The following is a 22,525-nucleotide window of genomic DNA, read 5'->3' as shown; positions in this document are numbered from 1 at the left end:
CAGCTGGGGCTCGGTGGATCTCCCGTGCCGGGATGAGGACACAAAAGACCCAGCCTGCAAGCTGATGCTTTATTTTATAGTCAGATTAAAACAAGGGTAGATTAACATGTATACAAATGTGTGTTTTTTGTTTGTTTTGTTTTGTTTTGTTTTTTAGAAACCTCTGGCGTCTTTTTAAAAAATATATTTTATTGATTTTTTACAGAGAGGGAGGGAGAGAGTTAGAAACATAGATCAGCTGCCTCTTGCACACCCCCTACTGGGGATGTGCCCGCAACCCAGGTACATGCCCTTGACTGGAATCAAACCTGGGACCTTTCAGTCCGAAGGCCGACGCTGTATCCACTGAGCCAAACTGGTTTCAGCTATACAAATGTTCTTGTTTTGGAAACACTTGCTGCACCTCCCATAGCCCATGAGCTACATAGGAAGGAATGAGGGAGGGCTACAAGGTCAGGCTTAATTATTCTAGGAGAGCTCTGCCCTCCAGGCTGGGACTTGTTTGAGGCCCTGCCACAGGTCAGCCCGAGGCTTGACCCTAGAGCCGCTCCCTACAGCTTCCAAGACTGTTAGTCATATGATGCGCAGACATGACCACCGTGCACAGTCCCAGCCCCAGGAGGTGCCTGAGGGCCCGACCTCCAGCTGAGCAGCTGAGCAGGGCCCGGGGCGGCAGGGGGGAGGCAGGAGCGCCCTGGGCTGGGTCCTCACCCGCTGGGTCAGGAGGGGGGAGGCTCAGGCACCTCAGGAGCCTGATGGGGAGACGTGGGTGGTCCCAAAGCCCCGGGCGCAGCAGGTGGTCTCTTCCTCAGCCCGGTGCGGGCTGGCCTCCAGGAGTGGGTCCCGGCGGCTCCCCTGACCCCGTATCTGGTCCTCGGGGGCCTGGCCGCTGGCCGCAGCCTCGCGGAGATGGCTCAGACGTCCGCACCCCGAAGCCACGTATCAGCTGGCGGGCCCCTCTCAGGGAACATGGCTGCTGTCTCCTCCACGGGCTCCGTGGTGACGTCTGGCTGGACCCGGGAGGCCTGCAGGTCCCCGTGCTGGTTCCTTTCTGCCCGCTCTCCTGTCCCCTGCAAGGGACCCTCAGTGTGAAGACCAGGGGCCGCTCCCGCCCGGCCCGGGATGCTCGGGGTCAGCCGGTCCCCAGGGGCAGGAGCGGGGCCTCCCTTCCCCAGTGAGCACAGTGCACGGAGGACTCGGCCCCACGGGGACCTGGGACCCCCCCTCCCCCAGCCAGCAGCCTCACCGCCAGCGGGGGGACAGGCAGCAATACCTGAGGAAAGGCGAGTTCTCCTGCAAAACAGAGATGCCCGTCAGGAAGGGGCCACCGGCCGGGGGACCACCTGGCCTCCTGCTCACTGGGCACCACCCAGCGAGACCGACCCGCTCAGAGGCTCAGAGGCAGCAACACCCATGGACGGGGCTCCTGGGCAGGCCTGCCCCGGGGCCAGGAGAGCGGGAAGGACAGGCCCTGCCACCTCCCCTGCTGCAAACCCGCCCACCTCAGCCCCGTGGCCCATCGCCAGGGAGGGCTGAGCCCCCACAGGGGAGCGGCTGCCCCGGAGCTGGGAGAAGGGACCCTGGGCCGGGCACCTCCTGGGAGAGGACAGGGCACGGCCTTGCCCACAGAGCCTGAGCCTCTCTCTGCTCAGCACCCCCTCCCTCAGGCTCCGGCATTCAGAGCGCTCTGTGCAGGGACGGGGAGGGGAGTGGGGGGAGGCCTGACGGGGCCTCCGGCTGCCCTCGGGCTCCCTGTGCTCCTCCGTCCGCTGAGGGCAGGTGGGAGCTCGGGGCCCTGGTGCTGTGTGGCACGGAGCGAGGGGGGGAGGAGGTCCTCAGACAGGAAGTCCCGCCCCGGGCACCCCAGGCCGCCTCTCTGTTTGGGGGACAGAGCAGAGAGGTGTCTGGGATGGGAGTGCTGGGGCCTCAGCCCTGACGGGACCGCGGGCTGCTGCTCACCACGTGACTTTCTGGTTCTGATGAGCCTGAGTCCAAGTAACACAGAAGTGATGACGATGATGACGCCGGTGACGGTGGAGACCATGACGATGGCGAGGCCCCCGGAGGAGCACGTCACGTCTGAGCTGTTGGTCCCAGGCGTCGCTTCCCTGGCCAGCGGGCCACTGCACCTGGGAGGAGGGACCCGTGGGCATTGGGCGTGGGCACCCCGGTGCCTGTGCTCACCCCGACCCGAGCATCCCCCGCGCAGCCTGGAGCACAGGTGAGCGCAGCGCCCCCTGGGGAAGGCTGCTGCCTGGGGTGGCCCGGGGGGGGGGGCGGGGGGCTCTGGCTGAGGTGACAGTGGTGTGGGAGCCACAGGGTCAGCGGGGCAGCCGGGGGGCCGCCGTCTCCCCGCGGGGAGGGCCCTTATCCCCCAGGGGGCACTGGCGGCACCTCCTGGGACCCGGTCACCTACTTGGTCCAGGGCGTGCAGGCCGGCTGGGTGCCCCCCGCAGAGAAGGTGCCAGGCTGGCAGTCTTCGCACTGCGTGTCCTGCCCCTCGGAGCCTGAGAAACGAGAGTGTCGGGCAGAGGCTGCTCGGGCCCCTGGGGGGGGCGGGGGGCGGGGTCTGTGTCCGCAGGGGGCGCTGCGCTCACCTGTCTCCCGCAGCCTCTGGCCTGGGCGGCAGGCGCTGTGGGGCCTGCACTGGACGCAGGCGTCGCCGTCCTCGCGCACACAGAAGTGGCCGCGCCCGCAGCCGCACACGGTGTTGGCCGTGGTGGAGCAGTTCCGCCGGGTCACCTGGCCCAGGCCTGGGACCCAGAGAAGGAGCTCAGAGCAGCAGCCGGGACGGCCAGGGCTGGGGGCGAGCGCCCCGTCCCGGGGCGAAGCCCAGCTGAGGGCTGGACGGCGCCGGGGGGCCTGGGAGGGCAGGGGCGGGGACAGGGGTGCACCCCCCTCTGCTCCCCCTGGACCCTGCCAGCCGCCGCCCAGGCTCAGCCTGAACATGTGCCCGGAGCCGCCACAGCAGAGGCGAGTCCCAGGGGCTCCTGGCCTCACCTGGGTCACAGACCCGGCACGGCAGACACTCGCGCAGGCCGTTGAGGTGGGCGGTGAAGGTCCCCGGCGAGCAGGCCGCACACATTGTGCCCGTGAACTCCCCACAGGCCTCCTTCACCCGGTAGCCTGCAGGAAGCGGGCGCACACTCAGGGCGGGACGGCCCCCGGGGCCCGGGCAGGTGTGACACCTCCCCCAGGGGCTGTTCCCCAGGCACAGTGAGCAGCCCTGCAGGAAGTGAGAACTTTCGGGAAGAGGGGGGGCCTCCTGGCACACAGAGGCCTGGCTCTGAGACCCCCTCTCGTGGCCTGAAATGGGCTGCCCACCCCCAGCCCCGCCCTGAGCAGTGAGTTGAGGGTCTGGGGTGGGGGGAGCTGGGGGGTGCCCTCTGTGCCCAGGGGCTTCAGGCCCCCCATGAAGGGGTGCTGGGAGCAGAGGGGCTCCAGGCCAGGGGAGGGGGGAATGCCCGCCCCCGCCCCCCCGGGGGGCCTGCAGAGCAGCACCCACCTGGCCTGCACTTGGGGCAGCACACGGTCCCCGTCGGGAACTCCTCCTCTTTGCACGAGAGCGTCGCCAGGGAGCAGGACGGGGCTCTCAGGAGGAGAAGACACAGGGCCTAAGGGAGATGCGGGCGTTGGAGCAGAGCAGCTGCCGGGCCTCAGTCTCACCCTCCGGGAAATGGGCGCCCGCAGCCCGTGTAGTGGGCCTGCCCTGCAGGGAGCGGACTGGTGGGGCCCAGGACAGGATGGTCGATTGAGGACCCTAAGACCATGGGTGGAGCCCTGGCCGGGGTGGCTCAGTGGGTAGAGCGTCGGCCTACAGACTGAAGGGTCCCGGGTTCCATTCGGGTCAAGGGCATGTACCTTGGTTGCGGGCACATCCCCAGTAGGGGGCGTGCAGGAAGCAGCCGATCAATGATTCTCTCTCAACATTGATGTTTCCATCTCTCTCTCCCTCTCCCTCCCTCTCTAAAATCAATAGAAATATATATATATTAATAATATATATTATTGATTTTTTACTGAGAGGAAGGGAGAGGGATAGAGAGTTAGAAACATCGATGATAGAGAAACATCGATCAGCTGCCTCCTGCACGCCCCCCACTGGGGATGTGCCCGCAAACAAGGTACATGCCCTTGACCGGAATCGAACCCGGGACCCTTCAGTCTGCAGGCCGACGCTCTATCCACTGAGCCACCCCGGCCAGGGCTGTATATATTTTTTTAAAGGAGCCTGGTGTGGGGACACCCTGTCTGTGACCTCTGACCCCCTGGGCTCACGACAGTGGGGCCCCCGCCCCGGGGAGGGCCAGGGCTGCTCTGACCCAAACACACTCAGCCTCGCTGCTCCCTGTGCTGGACCCTGGGAGCCGCAGGGTCAGGGCAGGGGTCGCTCCGGGGCTCTCTGGCCTGACAGGGTCCCAGGCAGGGGCTGGGGACGGGGAGAGGGAGGGGGGCCTGTCAGCCAGAGCTCCACCTGAGCAGTAAGCATGGGGCTCGGGAGCCGTCGGCCTCTTGAGCTCATGGAAACGCACAGGAAGCTTTGCCCGGCCGCCCTCCCAGGCACAAACAGCGAGTTCCTCTCCCAGACGGGGCTGCGGCTGTGGGTGACGGTTTCGCCCTGAGTGGGGGGAGGGAGGGCGGAGCCGGGGTCCACAGAGGAGCGTCCCTGTGGTGGGGGTGGCTCTCCTGCCCGTGCCCCAGGCCCCGCGGCCAGGGCTGTGTGCGTCAGGGCCGGCACCGTCCCGCACCCGGCTCTGGGCGGCACCGTCCGGGGCTCGCGGCCTCGGGAAGCCAGCCCCGGGACTCACCAGACTCAGGAAGTCGGCCGTGGGCGTCGGGCTGCAGGAGGGTGGCCCCCAGCCAAGCAGAGGTTCCATGCCCGCCCCAGGGATCCCTCATTCCCTGACTGCTGTCTCTGGACTCCTGCCAGCAGGACAGAAGGATGGCAGAACGGACGGACTCATTCTCGACCTCGATGCAGTGGCTGCCACATAGAGAAAGTGAAAGAACATTTGGTCTTGTTTTTGCCGTTTCCTGCTTACTCCCACAGCGGGGCCCAACCCCACAGCCCGGAGGGGCGAGGGCCAAGGGCCTCTGGCCGGCCTCCCAGCGCCCGGGAGAGGGGCCGGGCGGGCGGGGCCAGGCCCACCTCTGGCAGAGCACTTCTCCGGCCCCTCTCCTGTCCCGGAGCTGCCCCCCGCCCCAGAGTTTCCAGTAGAAGTGGGCGCCCCCCAAAGCGCATCTCACTCCCCCTGTCGCTCTGCACCCCAGAGAGCTGACCCGCAGCCTCTCCACAGGAGGGGCAGAGCCTCTGAGCGTCAGTTACCTGTCCCCTCTGCCTGGGCTGAGCTGTTTGCACCCACACCTGCCAGAGGGCAGCCCCGGGGCACCCTTCCCCAAGACCAGACGCTGGGCCCATGGGTGCGGCAGGGGCCACTGGGTCACCCTTGAGCACCCTGAGGGGCTCCCCACCGTGTTCCTTTACACCCCACCTTCCCTGCAGGGGGCGGGGCGGGGTCATTCTTGCCCCACAGACGGGGAAGTGGGGGCTCAGAGAGACGGCCGTGCCCAGGGGCTCCCAGGAGCAAAAGGTGCTCAGAACCAAACCCTCCTCTTTGTCCTCAGGAAAGGGGCTTCCTCCAGACCTGGGGCCCCTGTGGGAGGCCTGGGTGGGAGACCCCGTACACCTACGAGGCAGGCTCAGGCTTAGGGGCTCCAGAGAGGCAGGCCCCCCCCGCCGCCGATTTTGAGGGGGTGGGGCAGAGGACATCCCCTGAGGTGGGGAGATTGCAGGTGGGGGTTTTGGGGTGGGTGCACTGGAGCGTCCCGCACCCACACCCCCCTAGACTGGGCCTGGGGGCTCCTCACCCCTTCCTTGCAGGCCCCCTGGCCCCCTCGGTACCCCCCTCCCCTCTGGCCCCCCGCTCCGTTTCCCAGATGCTAGCAGACCTTGCTCGCCAGGCTCTCGAGTCTCATGTCTTTAAATGAGCGCTGTGCCCAGTGGGGGCCGGGAGAGGGGCGCGGAGCTGCCCAGGGGCCGGGGCTGAGGCCGGGGAATGAGGATGTGGTCAGCTGCCCGTGATGGTCACGGGGCCTCGGAGGATCCCGGGATGGTCACAAGCTGCTCCCTCTTCCTTCCTCTCTGACATCAGTAAAATGATGTTAAAAACACAGCGGGCGCCTGGCACCTCCTCATACACCTGCTCCTTGGATGGAGCGCATCCCCTCGCCTCTCCCTTCACACACGTCTGCGCTTGGGCCCGGCCTCAGGCACATCCAGGTGCCCGGCGGCTGGGCTGGAGGCAGCCAGGGCGAGCGGGCGGGCGGGCGTCTCCAAATCTCTTATCGGGGTTGGTGTCTGGGAACTGTGGGCCCCAAAGCCGCCTGCGGTTTCGGGCGAGGCCTCCGGCGTGCAGAGGGCAGCAACCGCCGGGAGCCAGCCTGTCCCGGATCTCGGGGTGGAGGAGGCCAGCCAAACCCGCCCTCAGCGACGCCCCCAAGTGAACGGCCTGCGCTCCTCCAACGTCAAAGGCAGCAACACAAAGAAAGGGGGGCGGGGGGCTGCTCCTTGTCGGAGGCACTCAGGGGCCTGGGGGCTGAGTGCCCCACGGTCCTGCCCCCCCCCCTTCTCTCCAAAAAGCAACGGGGGAGGGGGCGGGGGCCCGGAGGAGAGAGCTCTGGGAAGGAGTGTCCGCGGCCGAGATGGACACGGGCGGCCCCGCGGGGCTGTGGTGGGGACCCGGCGGCCCCCGGCCGAGGGGGGTGGGGGTGCCTCCCGGAAAGCAGGTCAGATGTAGAGACTCTGGGAGTTAGCCACCCAGCGTCACCCAGGAAGTCCCGTCTAGGAATTCCGAGCGGGAGACACCCACCTGGGAGCCCCGGGGGTGCCCGGAGGCTTTCTGGGAAGAGAGACTATGGATGGAAATACCCTACGTGTCATCGGATGGAGCCACCCAGCCCGGCCCGGCCCGGGTCACGGAGCCAGGCACCCACCCTGGGTTCCGGACCCGGCAGCCTGGAGCCCTGGGGGCCGAGCGGAGCCATCTGGAGCTGCGGGCGGCCTCGGAGTCCAGGGGCCGGAGGTCAGGGCTGGGGGCGCAGGCAGGGGGCGTCGCAAGCAGCCTTCCAGCGAAGAGGGAACTGCAGGCCGAGCTCCAGGAATCTGTTCTCTAAAACCAGGTCACGGCCTGGCCGGCGGGGCTCGCGGCTAAGCGTGGACCAATGAAGCAGAAGGTCAGGGCTCCATTCCCGGTCAGGGCGCAGGCCCAGTGGGGGGCGTGCCGGAGGCAGCCGACCCATGATCCTCCCTCATCATGGATGTTTCTACCTCTCCTTTCCTCTCTGAATTCAATAAAAAAATATTTTTAGCCCTAGCCGGAGTGGCTCAGTGGATAGAGTGTTGGCCTTCGGACCGAAGGGTCCCGGGTTCGATTCCTGGTCAAAGGCACATGCCTGGGTTGTGGGCTCAATCTCCAGTAGGGGGCGTGCAGGAGGCAGCCGATCAGTGATTCTATCTCATCATTGATGCTTCTATCTCTCTCTCTCTCTCCCTCTCCCTTCCTCTCTGAAATCAATAAAATATATTTTAAAAAAAAATAAATAAATAGTATTTTTAAAAATAAAATCAGGAAAAATAAGAAACAAGCCGTGTGTGTAAAGCTTAAACCCCAAGCACCAGACGACGGCAGTGTCAGGTGTCAGGGCTGGGGGACAGTGAGTCCTGACCAGACAGAGGCGCGTCCTCACGGCCCCCTGGGGCGTCCGGCAGAGACGCCGCAGGCCACCCCCGTGGGCGGGCCCCCTGCCCCCAGGCAAAGGCTTGTCGGGATCTGCCCTCAACGCTCAGAAACGAGCACCGAGGAGCCAAGTGCAGGACCTGGAACGGCTGTGACGCTCCGAAAGGGGCTGCAGGGGGTCGCGAAGATGCCGAGAAGCAGGAAAGCGGGACCGAGGGAACTGAGCTTCTCACCCGTCTGAGGGGACGCATTCTTCGGGAACAGAGAAGCGTGGCAAGAGCCACCGGCCACTCGTTCACCTGGAGCAATGCCTGTCATTGGAAAACACCTAAAAAAAAATAAAAGAAAAAACAATAAAAGAAAATTTCAACTGCGAATTCTATGCACAATGAAACGATTTGTCGAAAACAAAGGCAAAATAAAGACTGAGGCAGCCGATCAATGATCCTCTCTCATCACTGATGTTTCTCTCTCTCTCTCTCCCTTCTTCTCTGAGGTCAGTAAAAAAAATAAATGAAAATATACTCGACCGAGAAGAAGGTAGGAAAAGAGGGAACATAACTAAAGAACAGCCCATAGTCAGCCAATGATAGACCCAGTCCCACCGCGTAGGAGCCGGCGTCGAGGGCCGATGGTCTCAGGACTCCCGTGGAAGGCAGACATTGTCCTCCGGACACAGAGCCAAGACCCGACTGTAGGCTGACTGCAGGAAGCCGACTCCACGTATACACATACAAGTCACGGGCTGGTGCATGGACATGACACGGGTCCAGAGACACGGGAAGCATACAGAAAGAGAACCCCCCAAATCTGCAGAGGCATCTAGGAAAAGCCCACGCTAACCCCACACTCCACGGTGAAGACCGCAGAAGCCACGCACGAGGCCTGTGGGAAGCCGCCCACTGGCTTCACCAGCGGAGAGGTGTGGCCAAGGGGCCCGGAAGGCTGGTGAACCTTGAGCCCTGGCAAGGGCCAGAGCTGGGCAGCCACTGTTGAGTCGAGACAATGGCAGCTGAAGCAACTTCCCCACCAGACAGCCGTGTAAATCCTTCCTGATCAGATAGTCTGCCTGTTACTGGAATGGCCTGCCTGAGGGCGATAGGTGTGTCCCAAACTGAATAAAAGGATGGAGGCCGTTGGGCTCCCGCCTGGTCCCCCAATATTTCCAGATTATTATTTCTTGTCTCGTCTCTTTCATTTGTGTGCGGCCCCTCTTCCAGAGCCCGGACCCTGAGCCACGCGGGACGTGGGACTTCGCAGAGGCCCGGGTACCACTTCTGTGCAGCATCGTGCTAGAGGTCTCCCACAATGCAATGCGGCGAGAGAAAAGAGAAATGGAAGGCGTATAGATTGGAAAGGAAGGAGACATTTCTTCCTTGCGGGCAATGTGATCGTGTATGTAAAAGTCCTCAGAAAAAAAGTACTGAAAAGCTATGGGAACTACTACATTTATTTAGCAAGGACACAGGACCCAAGGCCGATATTAAAAAACAAACAGCCCTGACCGGTGTGGCTCAGTGGATAGAGCGTCGGCCTGCGGACTCAAGGGTCCCGGGTTCAATTCCGATCAAGGGCATGTACCTTGGTTGCAGGCACATCCCCAGTGGGGGGTGTGCAGGAGGCAGCTGATCGATGTTTCTCTCTCATCGATGTTTCTGACTCTCTCTCCCTCTCCCTTCCTCTCTGTAAAAAAAAAAAGCAACGAAGATTAGAATCTGAAATTTAGAAAATCAAGAACATCTTACTAACAACGAGGAAATGCTTAGAGACAAATGCCACGGAATGTGTGCCAGCCACGTAGGAGCGTTGCTGGGAGAAGTGAAAGAAGACCCAATACGTGGACAGACACACAGCGTTCATAAACTGGAAGACTGAGGGTCCATCCAATGTCAGAACCCCCAAACCCACCTATAGGATCAATGGAACCCCCCCAAACGGCAGCAGGCTGCTGTGTAGACACGGACAAGAGGTCTGTGATGTCTACGGAACAGAAAGGCCTCCATGGCCAGCATCGTGTTGAGAAAGAAGAGCAGACTCGGAGGACGTCACCCCGACAGGACAGGCCGCCCAGGGGTGAACGCCGAGGGACCACCGTCACGGTCAGGCCGCACCAACCGCGGGACCCCCCTGCCCTGCCTCCTCTTGTCGCCCACACGGCCCCTCCCTCTGTGCTGCGGCATCCCGACAAGATGTACTCAGGCCGCCGTGGACTTACCCCGCTCCTGACTACCCTCACCCCGGAGCCTGATCACCAACCCCCGTGGACCCACAATCCCTCTCCAACCCCAGGTGCCTGCTCCCCGGGGTGTGTTCCTTGGGGGATAGGCCATCGCCCCGAATCCCGGACGTAGGTGTGCCCCCGGACGCAGGGCATCAGCTGGGGCTCCGGCTCTCCGGGTGAGGCGGCTCTTTCTCTTTCCAGCTGCTGTGTCGTAAATCAGCAAATGAGGTACGAGACGCCTTAATGAGCCAATTAATTAGGACTCGTTTATTGCGCCCGGCCCAGAGGGAGGTGTCGTTTTCCAAATCTCTGAGCAACACACACAGGAAGTCTCCCGTATTTATACTTTCCGAGCCTCTGTTTGCAGATGTTCCAAAGGGCTCTGTGTGCGTTATTGCTACAGGCAGCTGTAACCTTGAATACATAAAGAGCTTGTACGTGGCATAAGGATAGGGCAGTGGTCGGCAAACTCATCAGTCAACAGAGCCAAACATCAACAGCACAACGATTGAAATTTCTTTGGAGAGCCACATTTTTTTAAACTTAAACTTCTTCTAACGCCACTTCTTCAAAATAGACTCGCCCAGGCCGTGGTATTTTGTGGAAGAGCCACACTCAAGGGGCCAAAGAGCCGCATGTGGCTCGAGAGCTGCATGTGGCTCGCGAGCCGCGGTTTGCCGACCACGGGGATAGGGGAATTATTATCAGTATTAGTCTATATTCGTCTATTGCATTGGATGGCTGGCTTGCAAGGTCAGACAGTTAAGCTTATCTTTTTCTATTATTTGAACTAAAAACAAAGTCATTTTACAGAATAACTGTCTTAAAGTGACAGCGTTTACAATGACAGAGTGTGCAGGACGAGGGACAATCTAACAATAGCAGAGAGTTCAAACCGCAGTTCTATACAAGATGGAGGTCGCTCTGCTTCACAATGTGACCACCCCGACGGGGACGCTGGTAGGGTGGCTGGCTGACATATCTGGGACACACACACGCACGCACATGCCCACGCACATCCCAGCCAGGCGGACACGGAGGCCAAAGGACTCGAAAAGGGACGGCAGAGCTCAGCCCTCAGCGTGTAGAAGGAATGACGGGGGCTCTTCGCGTTAGCTACATGGCTGCTGGGCCGGGCCGCCGGCGCACGGAGAAGGCCACTGTCCCAGGGTGGGGAGGTGGGATGGACCTGCCCTGACTTCTGACCCGACCCCTGGGCCCAGGAGGACGGCACGTGGCCAGGGTGGCATCTGAGCCATGGTCCTCCGGGGAGAGAGCATCTGCCCCGGGACACAGGTCAAGAGTCACCTGCGGGTCAGCGGGTGAAGGATGCTGGGAAAATCCCCGGCTGCAGTTGTCATCGGATTAACCTTTCCCCCCAATTCCAAGCCCTTTCCCGACACTTCTCTCCTCTGTACTACAAGGTCGGCCTCGGCTGGCTGACGTGGCTCAGGGGTTGAGCATCGACCTAGGAACCAGGAGGTCACGGTTCCATTCCAGGTCAGGGCACCTGCCCGGGTTGTGGGTTCGATCCCCGAAGGGAGCGTGCAGGAGGCGGCCGACCGGTGATTCTCTCTCACCGGTGATGTTTCTGTCTCTCTCCCTTTCTCTCTGACATCAAGAAACACGTATTAAAATGTAAAAAGCCGGCTTGAGAGGAGATGGAAGAAGGAAGGAGGTACATAACCCACCGTCTTCTCAGACCACGGGCCGCCGGAGTGAAGCGCCCGTCAGACTCAGTCCTCAGCTCCACGTGTGGGCTCTGGTTCAGGCAGCACCAACCCGACTTTCCTGGTTCCGCAAACAAAAAGGTCCCGTCTGTGTGTGTGTGTGTGTGTGTGTGTGTATGTGTGTGTATGTGTGTATGTGTGTGTGTGTGTCTGTGTGTGTGTATATGTGTGTATATGTATGTGTGTATGTGTGTCTGTGTGTGTGTGTATGTGTGTGTGTATGTGTGTGTGTGTGTGTGTATGTGTGTGTATGTGTGTGTGTGTGTCTGTGTCTGTGTGTGTGTGTGTGTGTCTGTGTCTGTGTCTGTGTGTGGGGGTGTGTGTGTGTGTGTATGTGTGTATATGTGTGTATGTGTGTATGTATGTGTGTGTGTCTGTGTGTATGTGTGTGTGTCTGTGTGTGTATGTGTGTACATGTGTGTGTATGTGTATCTGTGTGTGTATGTATGTGTGTGTCTGTGTGTGTATGTGTGTGTATGTGTATATGTGTGTATGTGTGTGTATGTGTCTGTGTGTGTGTGTGTGTGTCTGTGTGTGTGTGTGTGTGTGTGTGTGTGTGTCTGTGTCTGTGTGTGGGTGTGTGTGTGTGTGTGTCTGTGTGTGAATGTGTGTGTGTGTGTGTGTGTGTCTGTGTGTGGGTGTGTGTGTGTGTCTGTGTGTGTATGTGTGTGTATGTGTCTGTGTGTGTGTGTCTGTGTGTGTGTGTGTGTGTGTGTGTCTGTGTGTGTGTATATGTGTGTATGTGTGTGTATGTGTGTCTGTGTGTATGTGTGTATGTGTGTGTGTCTGTCTGTGTGTATGTGTGTGTATGTGTCTGTGTGTGTGTGTATGTGTGTGTCTGTGTGTGTGTGTCTGTGTGTGTGTGTGTGTGTGTGTGTGTCTGTGTCTGTGTGTGTGTGTGTGTGTGTGTGTGTGTAGGGGCTTCTTGTGCGGCGGGGTCGGCGGGGGGGGGGGGCGCCCAAACCACCTTCCACTTCCCGGCTGACTCTTTTGCATTCTGTGGGGTTTTACGCCACCAAGCTTTACTTTTATAAGAAAGAGACTCATCTAGAGCCTATTAACATTCACTGCTGGTGAGGCCGGGCCGCAGGACAGCCCCGGGGGACCCGTGATTTCCGAAGAAGGCAGGTGGGTGGTTCCTGTCTATTGCTCGGCCTTGCCCCACCTCCGCTCGGGGTCCCCTGCCTCCCACGCCACCCCTCAGCCCTGGGCTGTGATTCAGAAGTGAGTCAGTCCGGCCCCCTCCACCTCCAGGACTCGCGCGCCCACACTTCGGAAGCACCTACTGTGCGCCGGGGGATGAGCACAAGTGGGCGCTGAGGCCGCCCGCCCTCAGAGGGGACCTGGTGGCAGGTGGGGTAACCAGAGCCTCAGTGCTGTCCACGTGAGAAACGCTCACCCCTGCAGAGAAGGTCTGTGGGTTTATTGGAGCAAACTGCCCACCACTGCGGGGAAGGAAACCCCCGCCGATGGACAACACGCTCGGCACGGCAGCTGTGCCGCTTGCTTCATTATTTGTTTAAAAATATTTTTAGCCCTGACCTGTGTGGCTCAGTGGATAGGGCGTCAGCCTGCAGACTGAGGGGTCCCAGGTTCGATTCCAGTCAAGGGCATGTACCTTGGTTGCGGGCACATCCCCAGTGGGGAGTGGGCAGGAGGCAGCTGATCGATGTTTCTCTCCCATCGATGTTTCTAACTCTCTATCCCTCTCCCTTCCTCTCTGTAAAAAATCAATAAAATATATACTTAAAATATACTTTTATTGATTTCAGAGAGGAAGGGAGAGAGAGAAACATCCACGAGGAGGGAGAATCATGGATCTGCCGCCTCCTGCACGCCCTGTGCCCGGGCATGTGCCCTGACCGGGAATTGAACTGTGACCTCCTTTGGGAAAACTGCTGTTTGAACGACTCTGCTATTCTTCGTCTCGTATTCTGTAGGTCAAGTCTGTTATTTTCAGACTGTAAAATAACTTCGTTTTTAGCTTGAGAAGAAGAGATAAGCTTAACTGTCTGACCCTGCAGGCTAGCCGTCTAACTGATACGCTGACGTCGATGCCGGGTGCCCGTATAGATACGTACTCAAGGTTACAGGTGCCTGTATAGATATGACAGGTGTGTGTTAGCTATGATATGCACCCAAGGTTGCAAATTGTCTGTAAAAATAGCTTACACAAGGACCCAAAAAGATACAAAAAGAGAATGCTTCCTCCTCTGGGGGTTCAGCATGTGACAGGGGCCATCTGCTCTGAACCTGCGCGCAATAGAGGTGACTCCTGACGAACTGGCTCATGAAGGCGTCTTGTCCAGCCCGCTGATTTGCGATGCAACAGTTCTTAGGTCGACGCTCACCCTCTGAGCCAGGCCTCCGGGCTGCACAGTGTTTTACACCCTAACCACAAGGGGAAGTGGGCTCCACGAAACCCATTGGTGATAGGCCAGGGAGGCGGGAGAGAGCAAGGCAGGGGCCCTCCGGATTGGCTGCGGTCTCTGCTCTCCCGACCTGCAAACAAACGGCACGACCTGGCTCAGGGAAGGTTCTAGCCTCGGACGGGACGCCCGGCCACGAGCAGCTTTCAGTTAACAGTTGTCATTCCTCACCTCCTATGGGGCCGCTTTCCTCTCTGCGTTTGTAAGGCCGCCACGCAGGCCTCCCCTGCCCTGGAAGGGTTTCGCTGTGGCCCCTTAAATCCACAGGGTGAAGGGGGGCTGGGAGGGGCACCCCTGGGGCGGGCGGCCCCGGACCCCCGGAGCAGCAGTGACATCACCGGGCCGCCTGGGTCACTGCTCTGCCGCTGGCCTGTCCCCCTCTCTGGCTCTGTGCTTCCCCAGAGGGCCGCCTGGGTCCGGGTCCGCCTTTTCCCAGCCCTTTCCAGGACTGGGGCCGCCCCGCCCACGTGGCCACCAGGGGGCAGCAAAGCCCTGTGCTCGGTCTTCCGGCGTGTGTGTGTGTGTGTGTGTGTGTGTGTGTGTGTGTGTATGGGGGGGGGCCTGCACACCTTCAGGGAGGGGGCGGGGCGTGGGTTTGGGGCCCCACTCCCCTTAGGATTGTGCGCCCTCTGTCCCTGCCGTCCTGGTTCAGTGAGGCGCACCGCAGGGCCCAAGACCAAGGGACCCTCCACCTGGCCGCGCTGGTTGAGGCGCGTCTCTGGGGGAGTCCATGGGGGAGATTTGGGGACCAGGAAGAGAGGTGCTGGGAGAGGCCCACTCCCGCTCTGCTCAGTCCCTGCTGCCGAGTCAGAGGGGCAGGGCCAGGAAGGTAGGGCTGACCCCACTGCGGAGGGCCCCAGCCCACCCCGACCCCCGTGTCCTGGGCGCCACCCCTGGGTCTGCAGGGCCCCCCGTGTCCTGGGCGCCACCCCTGGGTCTGCAGGGCCCCCCGTGTCCGGGGCGCCACCCCTGGGTCTGCAGGGCCGCGGCTCAGGGCTCACTCGTCTGTAAAGTCGGGACCATGGTGCGCTACCTCCGGCTGCTGGGAAAGTGACCAGAACCCAGGGTGCACCCCTGAGAGTCTCCTGCTTGTTGGGGGGCAGTGGGCGGGCTGGGCCTTGACCAACGGTTCCAGGGAAGAGGCCGGCAAGGCAGGGTCCAGCCCTTGGCACATTCCCCCCGCCCCCCTGCTCCGCCTTCCACAGCCTTAGTTACATGCAAAGCCCTGGCCCCAGGACCCCTCCTCCAGGGGGAAGGACAGGGGTGGGGGGAGCCCGCCCACAGCTGACGGCCGGCCTGTCCCAAAGCTGGCGCTGGGCGTGAAGTGGGAGGGGAGCCCCAGCTGGTGTGGCTCAGTGGATAGAGCATCGGCCTGCGGACTGAAGGGTCCCGGGTTCAATTCCTGGGCACAGGCCCGGGTTGTGGGCTCGGTCCCCAGTAGGGGGCGTGCAGGAGGCAGCCGATCCATGACTCTCTGCCATCACGGGTGCTTCTATCTCTCTCCCTCTCCCTTCCTCTCTGAAATCAATAAAAATATATTTTTTTACAAAAAGAAACGGGAGGGGAGACACAATCGCTCCTGCAGGAGCAGGAGGACGCTGACCCCGTGGGCGGGGCCGCAGGAAGGTCGCCCCTCGGCGGACCTGCGTCTCCCTCCGCCGGCGGATGGGGACCGCCTTCCCTGGGGTCCCTCCGAGGCCCGGGCTGCAGAGGGGGCGCAGGCGGGGCGCGAGCTGCACCTCGGGGAGCGGGGCCACCAGGGCGCCCGACACCCCCAGGGAGCCCTGCCCGGCCCCCCGCCCGGTCCCCCGCCCGGCGCTGCGCTCACCGGTCAGCGCCACCTCCACCCCCAGGTCCGTCCCAGCGCAGAGCCGGCTCCCCGGCGGGAGGGCGAGCGGGAGCGGCGAGGGATCCGCGGGCCCCGCCCCGAGGGGGACCCGCCCCCCGTCTTCCTGGGGGATGGGCAGGGACGACGCGGGGGTCCGGCGCGGCGCGGAGGGCGGCCGGGAGGCGGCGGCGCCTTTAAGCGGCGGGCGCGGGGGCCGGGGCGCGCGGGCGTTCCCACGCTCGGCAGCCAATCAGCGGCCGGGGCTGGGCGGAGGGCCGACCCCCGGGCCGGCGGGACAATGCCGCCCCTCCCCCCCCGCAGGTGGGGTGCGGGCGGGGTCGGAGGGGCGCGGGGCATCCGCTGGGAGCCCCTGCCTCCGGGTCCGGCCCTCGCACCCGCGGAGCAGCCGCCGGCCCGGCGCAGAGGCATGAGGGGTGGTGCCGGGGGCTCCGCGGACCCGCCTTCCTGTCCTGTGGGCGCAGGACAGGGGTCCCCACTGGCCGCCCTCTGGTCACTGCCTGTCCCGGGTCCCTCCCCGGGGCCCCTGAAACTCCTCCCAGCGGACTGGTGCTCCCCCGGACCAGGAGCTCCCCCAGCCGGAGGGGGGGCATGCCCGCCGGGGACCCACGTGGCTGCAGGGTCACCGGGGAGGGGTGTCTCCCACCAGAGCTGCAGAGGGATGTGCCCTTTGGGCCGGGGCTGTGGCCCCTGAAAACCTCCTCCTGGTTCCCAACAGCCAGGCTTCAGGCTCCACCTCCTCCAGGCAGCCCCCCTGACCTCCTCCCTCCCCCAGGCTGGTCCCATGTTACACGTCATCATCCGCTCCCTGGGCCTGATCCCCCCCATTCCGCCCCCCCCCCCCGCCCGGCTCCCCAGCAGCTGGCGTTTTTATTTTCATTTCTAAAAATTCTTTAGTTTTGTTGTTAATCCGCATCGAAGATATTTTTCCCATTGATTTTTAGAGAGTGAAAGAAGGAAGGAAGGAAGGAAGGAAGGAAGGAAGGAAGGAAGGAAGGAAGGAAGGAAGGAAGGAAGGAAGGAAGAGGAAGAGAGGGAGGGAGAGAAACATTGATGTGAGAAACACCAGTTGTCTGACACACACACCCCGACCAGGACCAGGGATTGAACCTGCAACCCAGGTATGTGCCCTTGACCAGGAATCGAACCCGTGACCCTTCCGTGCATGGACCAACGCTCTAACCACTGAGCACACTGGCCAGGGCAAGACCTGGTATTTTTATTTTTAAATTTTATATATATATTTTTTTATTTCAGAGAGGGAGAGGGAGAGAGAAGAAACATCAATGATGAGAGAGAATCACTGATTGGCTGCCTCCTGCAGGCCCCCTACTGGGCATGTGCTCTTGACCAGAATCAAACCTGGACCGTTCAGTCCCCAGGCCAACACCCTACCCACTGAGCACACTGGCCAGGCCAGACCTGGAATTTTAGGCAGCGGACCGCAGGGGCCCAGGGGAGAGGCAGGGCTGTTGTGCAACTCAGAAGAGGAAGCTGCTGTCGGAGGAGGCCCCCACCCCACGCCCCCACCCTGTCACGTGTGTTGTGTGTGTGGCAAGGCGCTGGCAGGCGGGGGCGGGGGGGGGGGCCTGGAAGTAAATGGGGGAAACACGGCACAGGCGGCGAGGGCGCCAGGACGCGAGCACCGGCACCGGCACAGCAGACGGGAAGGTCCCCCCAGACCCGCGTCCCGGGACCCAGAACGCGTGAGGGGCCCAGGACCGTGCCAGGCTCAGGCCGCCGGCTGCCAGGTCCCTGCACAGACGCTCCCAGGCGCCCAGCCGGGCCTCCCAGGCCCTCGAGGGTCCGTGGGCAGGAGCCGCCTGGGACGCTGGTCCGGTCCCGTCCGGTCCGGGTGGCCAGGTACGCTGAGCGGGTCCCTGCTCCCCGCCCGCCGCCAGGCCTGAATGGCGGGAGCCCTTTGTGGGAGAGCAGCTGGCGGCCTTTATGCGGCTGTGGGAAAGTGCCCGCGCCGCCTCTCACAGCCTCTCAAAAGCCGGGATTATCTCCGCAGACACCCTCTCAAGGACATTCCCCCGGAGTGGGGGTGGGGCCGCCTCAGAGGCCCTGTCCGCCCAGCCCTGGCCCCCCGAGTGAGGAGACCCTCAGACACCCGCTCCCTGCCCCCGAGTCCAGCTGCCCCCACACCAGGCGGGTTTTGCAGGGAGCCCCCACCCCCTCACCCCTCCAGGCTGTCCCTCCCGATTGTCCGGGCCCCTGGCCCACTGGGGGATGGTCAGCGGAAGGGCCTGCTTGGGGCTGACAGCCCCCTCCCACTCCCACTCCCAGGGCAGGTCCATGACTTGGGGGTGCTCAGGGGCCTGGATGGGGAGGGCGGGCAGGAACGCACACTTATTTAGCACCTGCTGCATACAGGCTGAGCAGGACCGTCTCCCTGGACCAGCTCAGAATTCTGAGAGGGGAAGTGAGACCACATCTGCCCAGGCACAGCGCAGGGGACAGGCCCAGCGGGCTGCTCGCTGAGGTCACACGGTCCCTGGTGCCCTGTGGCCCCAGAACCCCAGCCTTCCTCTGCACCATCGGCCAGCTCCCAGGTGGCCCAGGCACAGGCAGGGGTCACCCCCCCAGTTCACTGAGTGCGTGGGGGGAGCGGAGCTCTAGGCCGGGCAGAGCCAGGCGGGGCCTGCAGGTGACTGAGACGGTGATGCCAGCAGCTGCATGCCCAGGTGGCCTGGATGCTCTGCCTCTATCACTCCCTTTGTCCTCAGCACAGGCCAGGGAGGAACTGATATCAGCCCATTTCACAGATGAAGAAACTGAGGCCCCGAGAGCCCAGCCGCTCAGAGGATATGTCTGAATGCCAAGGCTGAGCCACAGCCCTACCCGCTAGGCCAGAGGCTCTCAGGTGGCAGCGCCCAGGGACTGAAATCCTGGGGCAGGGGGGCAGCGGCCACCCCCCTGTGTCCCCTGCCAGGGGAGGGCTCGCAGGGGACACCGGGGGCTGCGGGAGCGGGAAGGCGCTAGTGGGCCAGATGTTAGGCCTCCAGCATCGCCGGGGAGCTGCGCGTCCCCCACCTTTCCAGGCTGCCGGGTAGCCCCGCCCGCTGGGACCACGGCTCCCCAGATGGCTGCTGGCCCAGCTCCACACAATGACAGGCGGCCTGGGAACGAGTCCGTTGTGGGGCACGCGCCTTTTGTGCAGGATGAATGTCCTGGGAGGGGGGGGGGGGCGGCACCAGAGTGGCCCAAATCCCCCCGTGGGCTGGGCGGGGGGCAGGGCTCCCAGGCCGCTGCTGGGAAGAGCCCCACAGCCTCGCGGCCTCCCCGACAGGGCTCCAGGGAGACCAGGGGCTCCCTCCTCCCCGTCACGCCCAGGACGCAGAGGCCCGAGGGGCTGGCAGGGCTGCCCTCCCTCTCCCGGAGGCTGGGCGCAGGGCCCAGGGGGCAGGTGCTCACCCATAGAGCCCTCGCCAGGCCAAGAGCATCTCCGCCCCGGGAGGTGGGGTCCAGAGACCGAAGAGGAGGCGGGCCGCTGGCTCCGGGGCTGAGCGTCGACCTAGGAACCAGGAGGTCACGGTTCGATGCCCGGTCAGGGCACAGGCCCGGGTTGCGGGCTCGATCCCTAGTGTGGGGCGTGCAGGAGGCAGCCCATCCATGATTCTCTCTCATCACTGATGTTTTTCTCTCTCTCTCCCTCCTCCTTCCTCTAAAAAAGAAAAAGAGCCCTAACCGGTTTGGCTCAGTGGATAGAGTGTCGGCCTGAGGACTCAAGGGTCCCAGGTTTGATTCCGGTCAAGGGCATGTACCTTGGTTGTGGGCACATCCCCAGTAGGGGAGTGTGCAGGAGGCAGCTGATCAATGTTTCTCTCTCATCGATGTTTCTAACTCTCTATCCCTCTCCCTTCCTCTCTGTAAAAAATCAGAATATATTTAAAAAAAAAAAAAAAAAGAAAAGAAAAAGAGAGACTGAAGTTCAGGTCGCTGCCAGACCTGGGGGCACCCAGGTGGGAAGGGCCCCATTCCGGAGTCCTGTGCCCTCCTGCACCTGCTCGCCACCCCCCGCCCCACAGCCAGGCCCGGGCACTCCCCCTGGCGCATGGCGGCCGCTTACCGGCTTGGTCTGTGAGCGGGGTGCCGTGTCCCTGCACCTCAGAGTGGGCTGTGGGAGCACCCGCTGTGCCCCGGGCCGTGGGCAGGGATGCTTCCCGCTGGCCCGCGCGGAGCCTCACAGAGGGGTCCCCACGTGTGCCCCTGCCGCTGGTTCCCTCGGGGTTCGGGGGGGGGGAAGGGAGGCAGTTGTCTGCAGATGTGGGGGGACTAGAGGCCCCAGGATCCAGGAGGAGCAGCGATGGGGGCTGAGCCCCTCACAGTGATCCAGGGCCCACAGAGCCTGGGTGACAAGGTCCCCCCGGGGCGGGGGCCCCTCCTTTCAGCTGTCACAGGATGGGGGTCCAAGGAGACCAGGACTGGGGGGACTCAAACACTCGGTCAGCACCGTGGGTCAGAGAAAGGGCGTGGCGCCCAGAGCTCCCACATCAGCACCGAGGGCGGCCCCCCCGGGCGCGCTGCCCTCTCCTGCTCCCACGGAGTGTCTAAGTCAGCCCCCCGCCCCTGCCCTGGGCGCTGCTCTCCCTTATCTATCACCCCTCAGGAAGGGGGTGCCCTCACCCCCATGCTGATTTGCAGAGCTGCCAGCACCCTGACCAGACAGCAAGGAGCTCCTTCAAGATCAGCCAGGCCCTAGCCATCCTGGCTCAGTGGATAGAGCATCGGCCTGGCTGTGGGTTCGATTCTGGCTCAGGGCACGCACCTCAGCTGCAGGCTTGAGCCCCGGCGGGGGGTGGGGGGGGGGAGATTAACAAATAAGCAAAGATCAGCCAGGCCAGGCCCTGAACCATCCGGTGGGAAACAGCTCAGGGCAGGCCCGTGGGGCTGAAGCAGGCCCAGTCTGGGGAGCAGGGGTTGGACCAGCCAGGCTGGGCACCCCCGAGCTGAACTTGGGGGGGGAGCTGGGTGCTTTTAGGACAACACCAGTCTCTCCAGGTGCAGAGCAGCCAGGCCCCCTATTCTCTGGGGGTGCAGAGCCCTGTGGGTGTGAAAGGGAAGGTCCCCCGACCCGGGAAGAAGCACAGGGGGTAGGTGGGGGGTCAGTGACCAGCTTTCGGGGGGAGGGCAGCGGCCCCCTAACCCAGGGTGCAGTCTGCGCTCAGCCCCCAGGTAGCGGCTGGGCCTCGGTTTGCTCACCTGTGCAGTGGGCATGGGGCCGCTCCGCCTGGGCGCGGAGGCTCCTCCACAGCAGCCCCCACAGTGAGAAGGGGGGCTGGGTACGCGCCTGGGCGGTGCACAGACAGCAGTCAACACAGCGGCAGCTGCAGGCGGGTTCCGGAAAGGCCTTTGTGCTCAGTGCAGTGAGCCAGTCCGTGGAAGAGAAACACCAAGATCTCACTCATTGGTGGACAATAAGGAACATTATAAACTGATGAACAAAAGGATAGATACAGAGGCAGTAAAGCATCACACAGACGGTCAGATCACAGCGGAAGGTTAGGAGAGGTGGGGAGATAAGAGGTCAACGGAAGGACTTGTGTGCATGCATATACGCATCACCAATGGACGCAAAACTCTGGGGCGTGAGGGCACGTATGGGAGTGGGGGGGGCAATGGTGAGATATGTACACATACAATACCTCAATAAAATAAGAAAACGAAAGGTCCCGCCGTCCATCTTTAGGGCCCGAGGGCCCGGCCCCCCCCCCCCTCGGGTTCGAAGGCAGCCGTCCCCGTGGGGTTATCGCTGGAGCTGACGTGTGACCTTCATCTCAGCCCACGATCACAGCAGCGTTTTCTCCGGGTATTTGTTCCAACTCTTTGAAACTGTGAAAGCGCCCTGGCCAGGGTGGCTCAGTGGATAGAGCGTCGGCTGCGGACAGAGGGTCCGGGTCCGGGTCCGGGTCCGGTCCAGGGCACCACCCTCGGTTGCAGGCTCCTCCCTGAGCCTGGTCAGGGCGCGGGCAGGAGGCAGCCCATCCGGGCGTTTCTCTCCCTGGGACGTTTCTCTCGGCCTCTCCCTCTCTTCACTCTCCCTAAACGTCAGTGGGGAACAGCCTCGGCGAGGATTAAAATTAACAACAACAACAACAATAACAATAATAATAATAATACAGAAAATGTGAAAGCCCTCTGGGGGCACAGAGGCAGGCCCCCCTCACCCCACATTATGTTAACGCCTTCAATCCCCCAAACCTAGTGGGTGGGCACTAACCTCGCCCGGCTTACAGACAAGGAAACTGAGGCACGGAGTTTGGTCACCCAGTGGGGAGACTGCCTGGGGGTGCCCCCAGCCTCCCCTCCGCCCCTGCCCCAGGCTCTAGGCAGGGATCGCCCGCCCTGGAGGCGAGCTGGCAGCGGGGGGCGGGGCGGGCGCGGGGGGCGGGGGCGGGTGGGCGGGGGGCGGGGCTGTGGCTCGCGGGGGGCGGCGCGGGGGGCGGGGGCGGGGCTGTGGCTCGCGGGGGGCGGGGCTGTGGCTCGCGGGGGGCGGCGGGGGCGCGGGGCGGGGCTGTGGCTCGCGGGGGGGGGGGCTGTGGCTCGCGGGGGCCGCCGTT

The 22,525-nt window shown here is 62.8% G+C and overlaps 1 protein-coding gene across 4 annotated transcripts; it reads right to left on the bottom strand.

The window, feature by feature from the left end:
- Positions 1 to 55: 55 nt before the first annotated feature.
- Positions 56 to 6,048, bottom strand: TNFRSF14 (TNF receptor superfamily member 14). Of its 4 annotated transcripts, none has more exons than XM_008151826.3 (9): positions 5,950 to 6,048; positions 4,809 to 4,984; positions 3,506 to 3,614; positions 3,001 to 3,126; positions 2,598 to 2,753; positions 2,417 to 2,507; positions 1,960 to 2,129; positions 1,247 to 1,293; positions 56 to 1,070 (listed from the first exon to the last, which is right to left on the bottom strand). In XM_008151826.3, the coding sequence occupies exons 2-9, from the start codon at positions 4,875 to 4,877 to the stop codon at positions 915 to 917; spliced, it is 924 nt and encodes a 307-aa protein (XP_008150048.3). In that variant the 5' UTR covers positions 4,878 to 4,984; positions 5,950 to 6,048; the 3' UTR covers positions 56 to 914. The 4 variants fall into 4 exon arrangements, with proteins under 4 accessions (XP_008150048.3, XP_054576606.1, XP_054576605.1 ...); XM_054720631.1 differs by having other exon boundaries at positions 1,274 to 1,293; XM_054720630.1 differs by lacking the exon at positions 5,950 to 6,048 and adding an exon at positions 4,475 to 4,598 and having other exon boundaries at positions 4,809 to 4,871.
- Between the last annotated feature and the right edge of the window lie 16,477 nt (positions 6,049 to 22,525).

The sequence above is a fragment of the Eptesicus fuscus genome, chromosome 9, assembly GCF_027574615.1.
Source record: "Eptesicus fuscus isolate TK198812 chromosome 9, DD_ASM_mEF_20220401, whole genome shotgun sequence".
Taxonomy (NCBI): Eukaryota; Metazoa; Chordata; class Mammalia; order Chiroptera; family Vespertilionidae; genus Eptesicus; species Eptesicus fuscus.
Note: the sequence above shows the minus strand (reverse complement) of the source record. Positions and strands in the feature narration are given on the sequence as shown.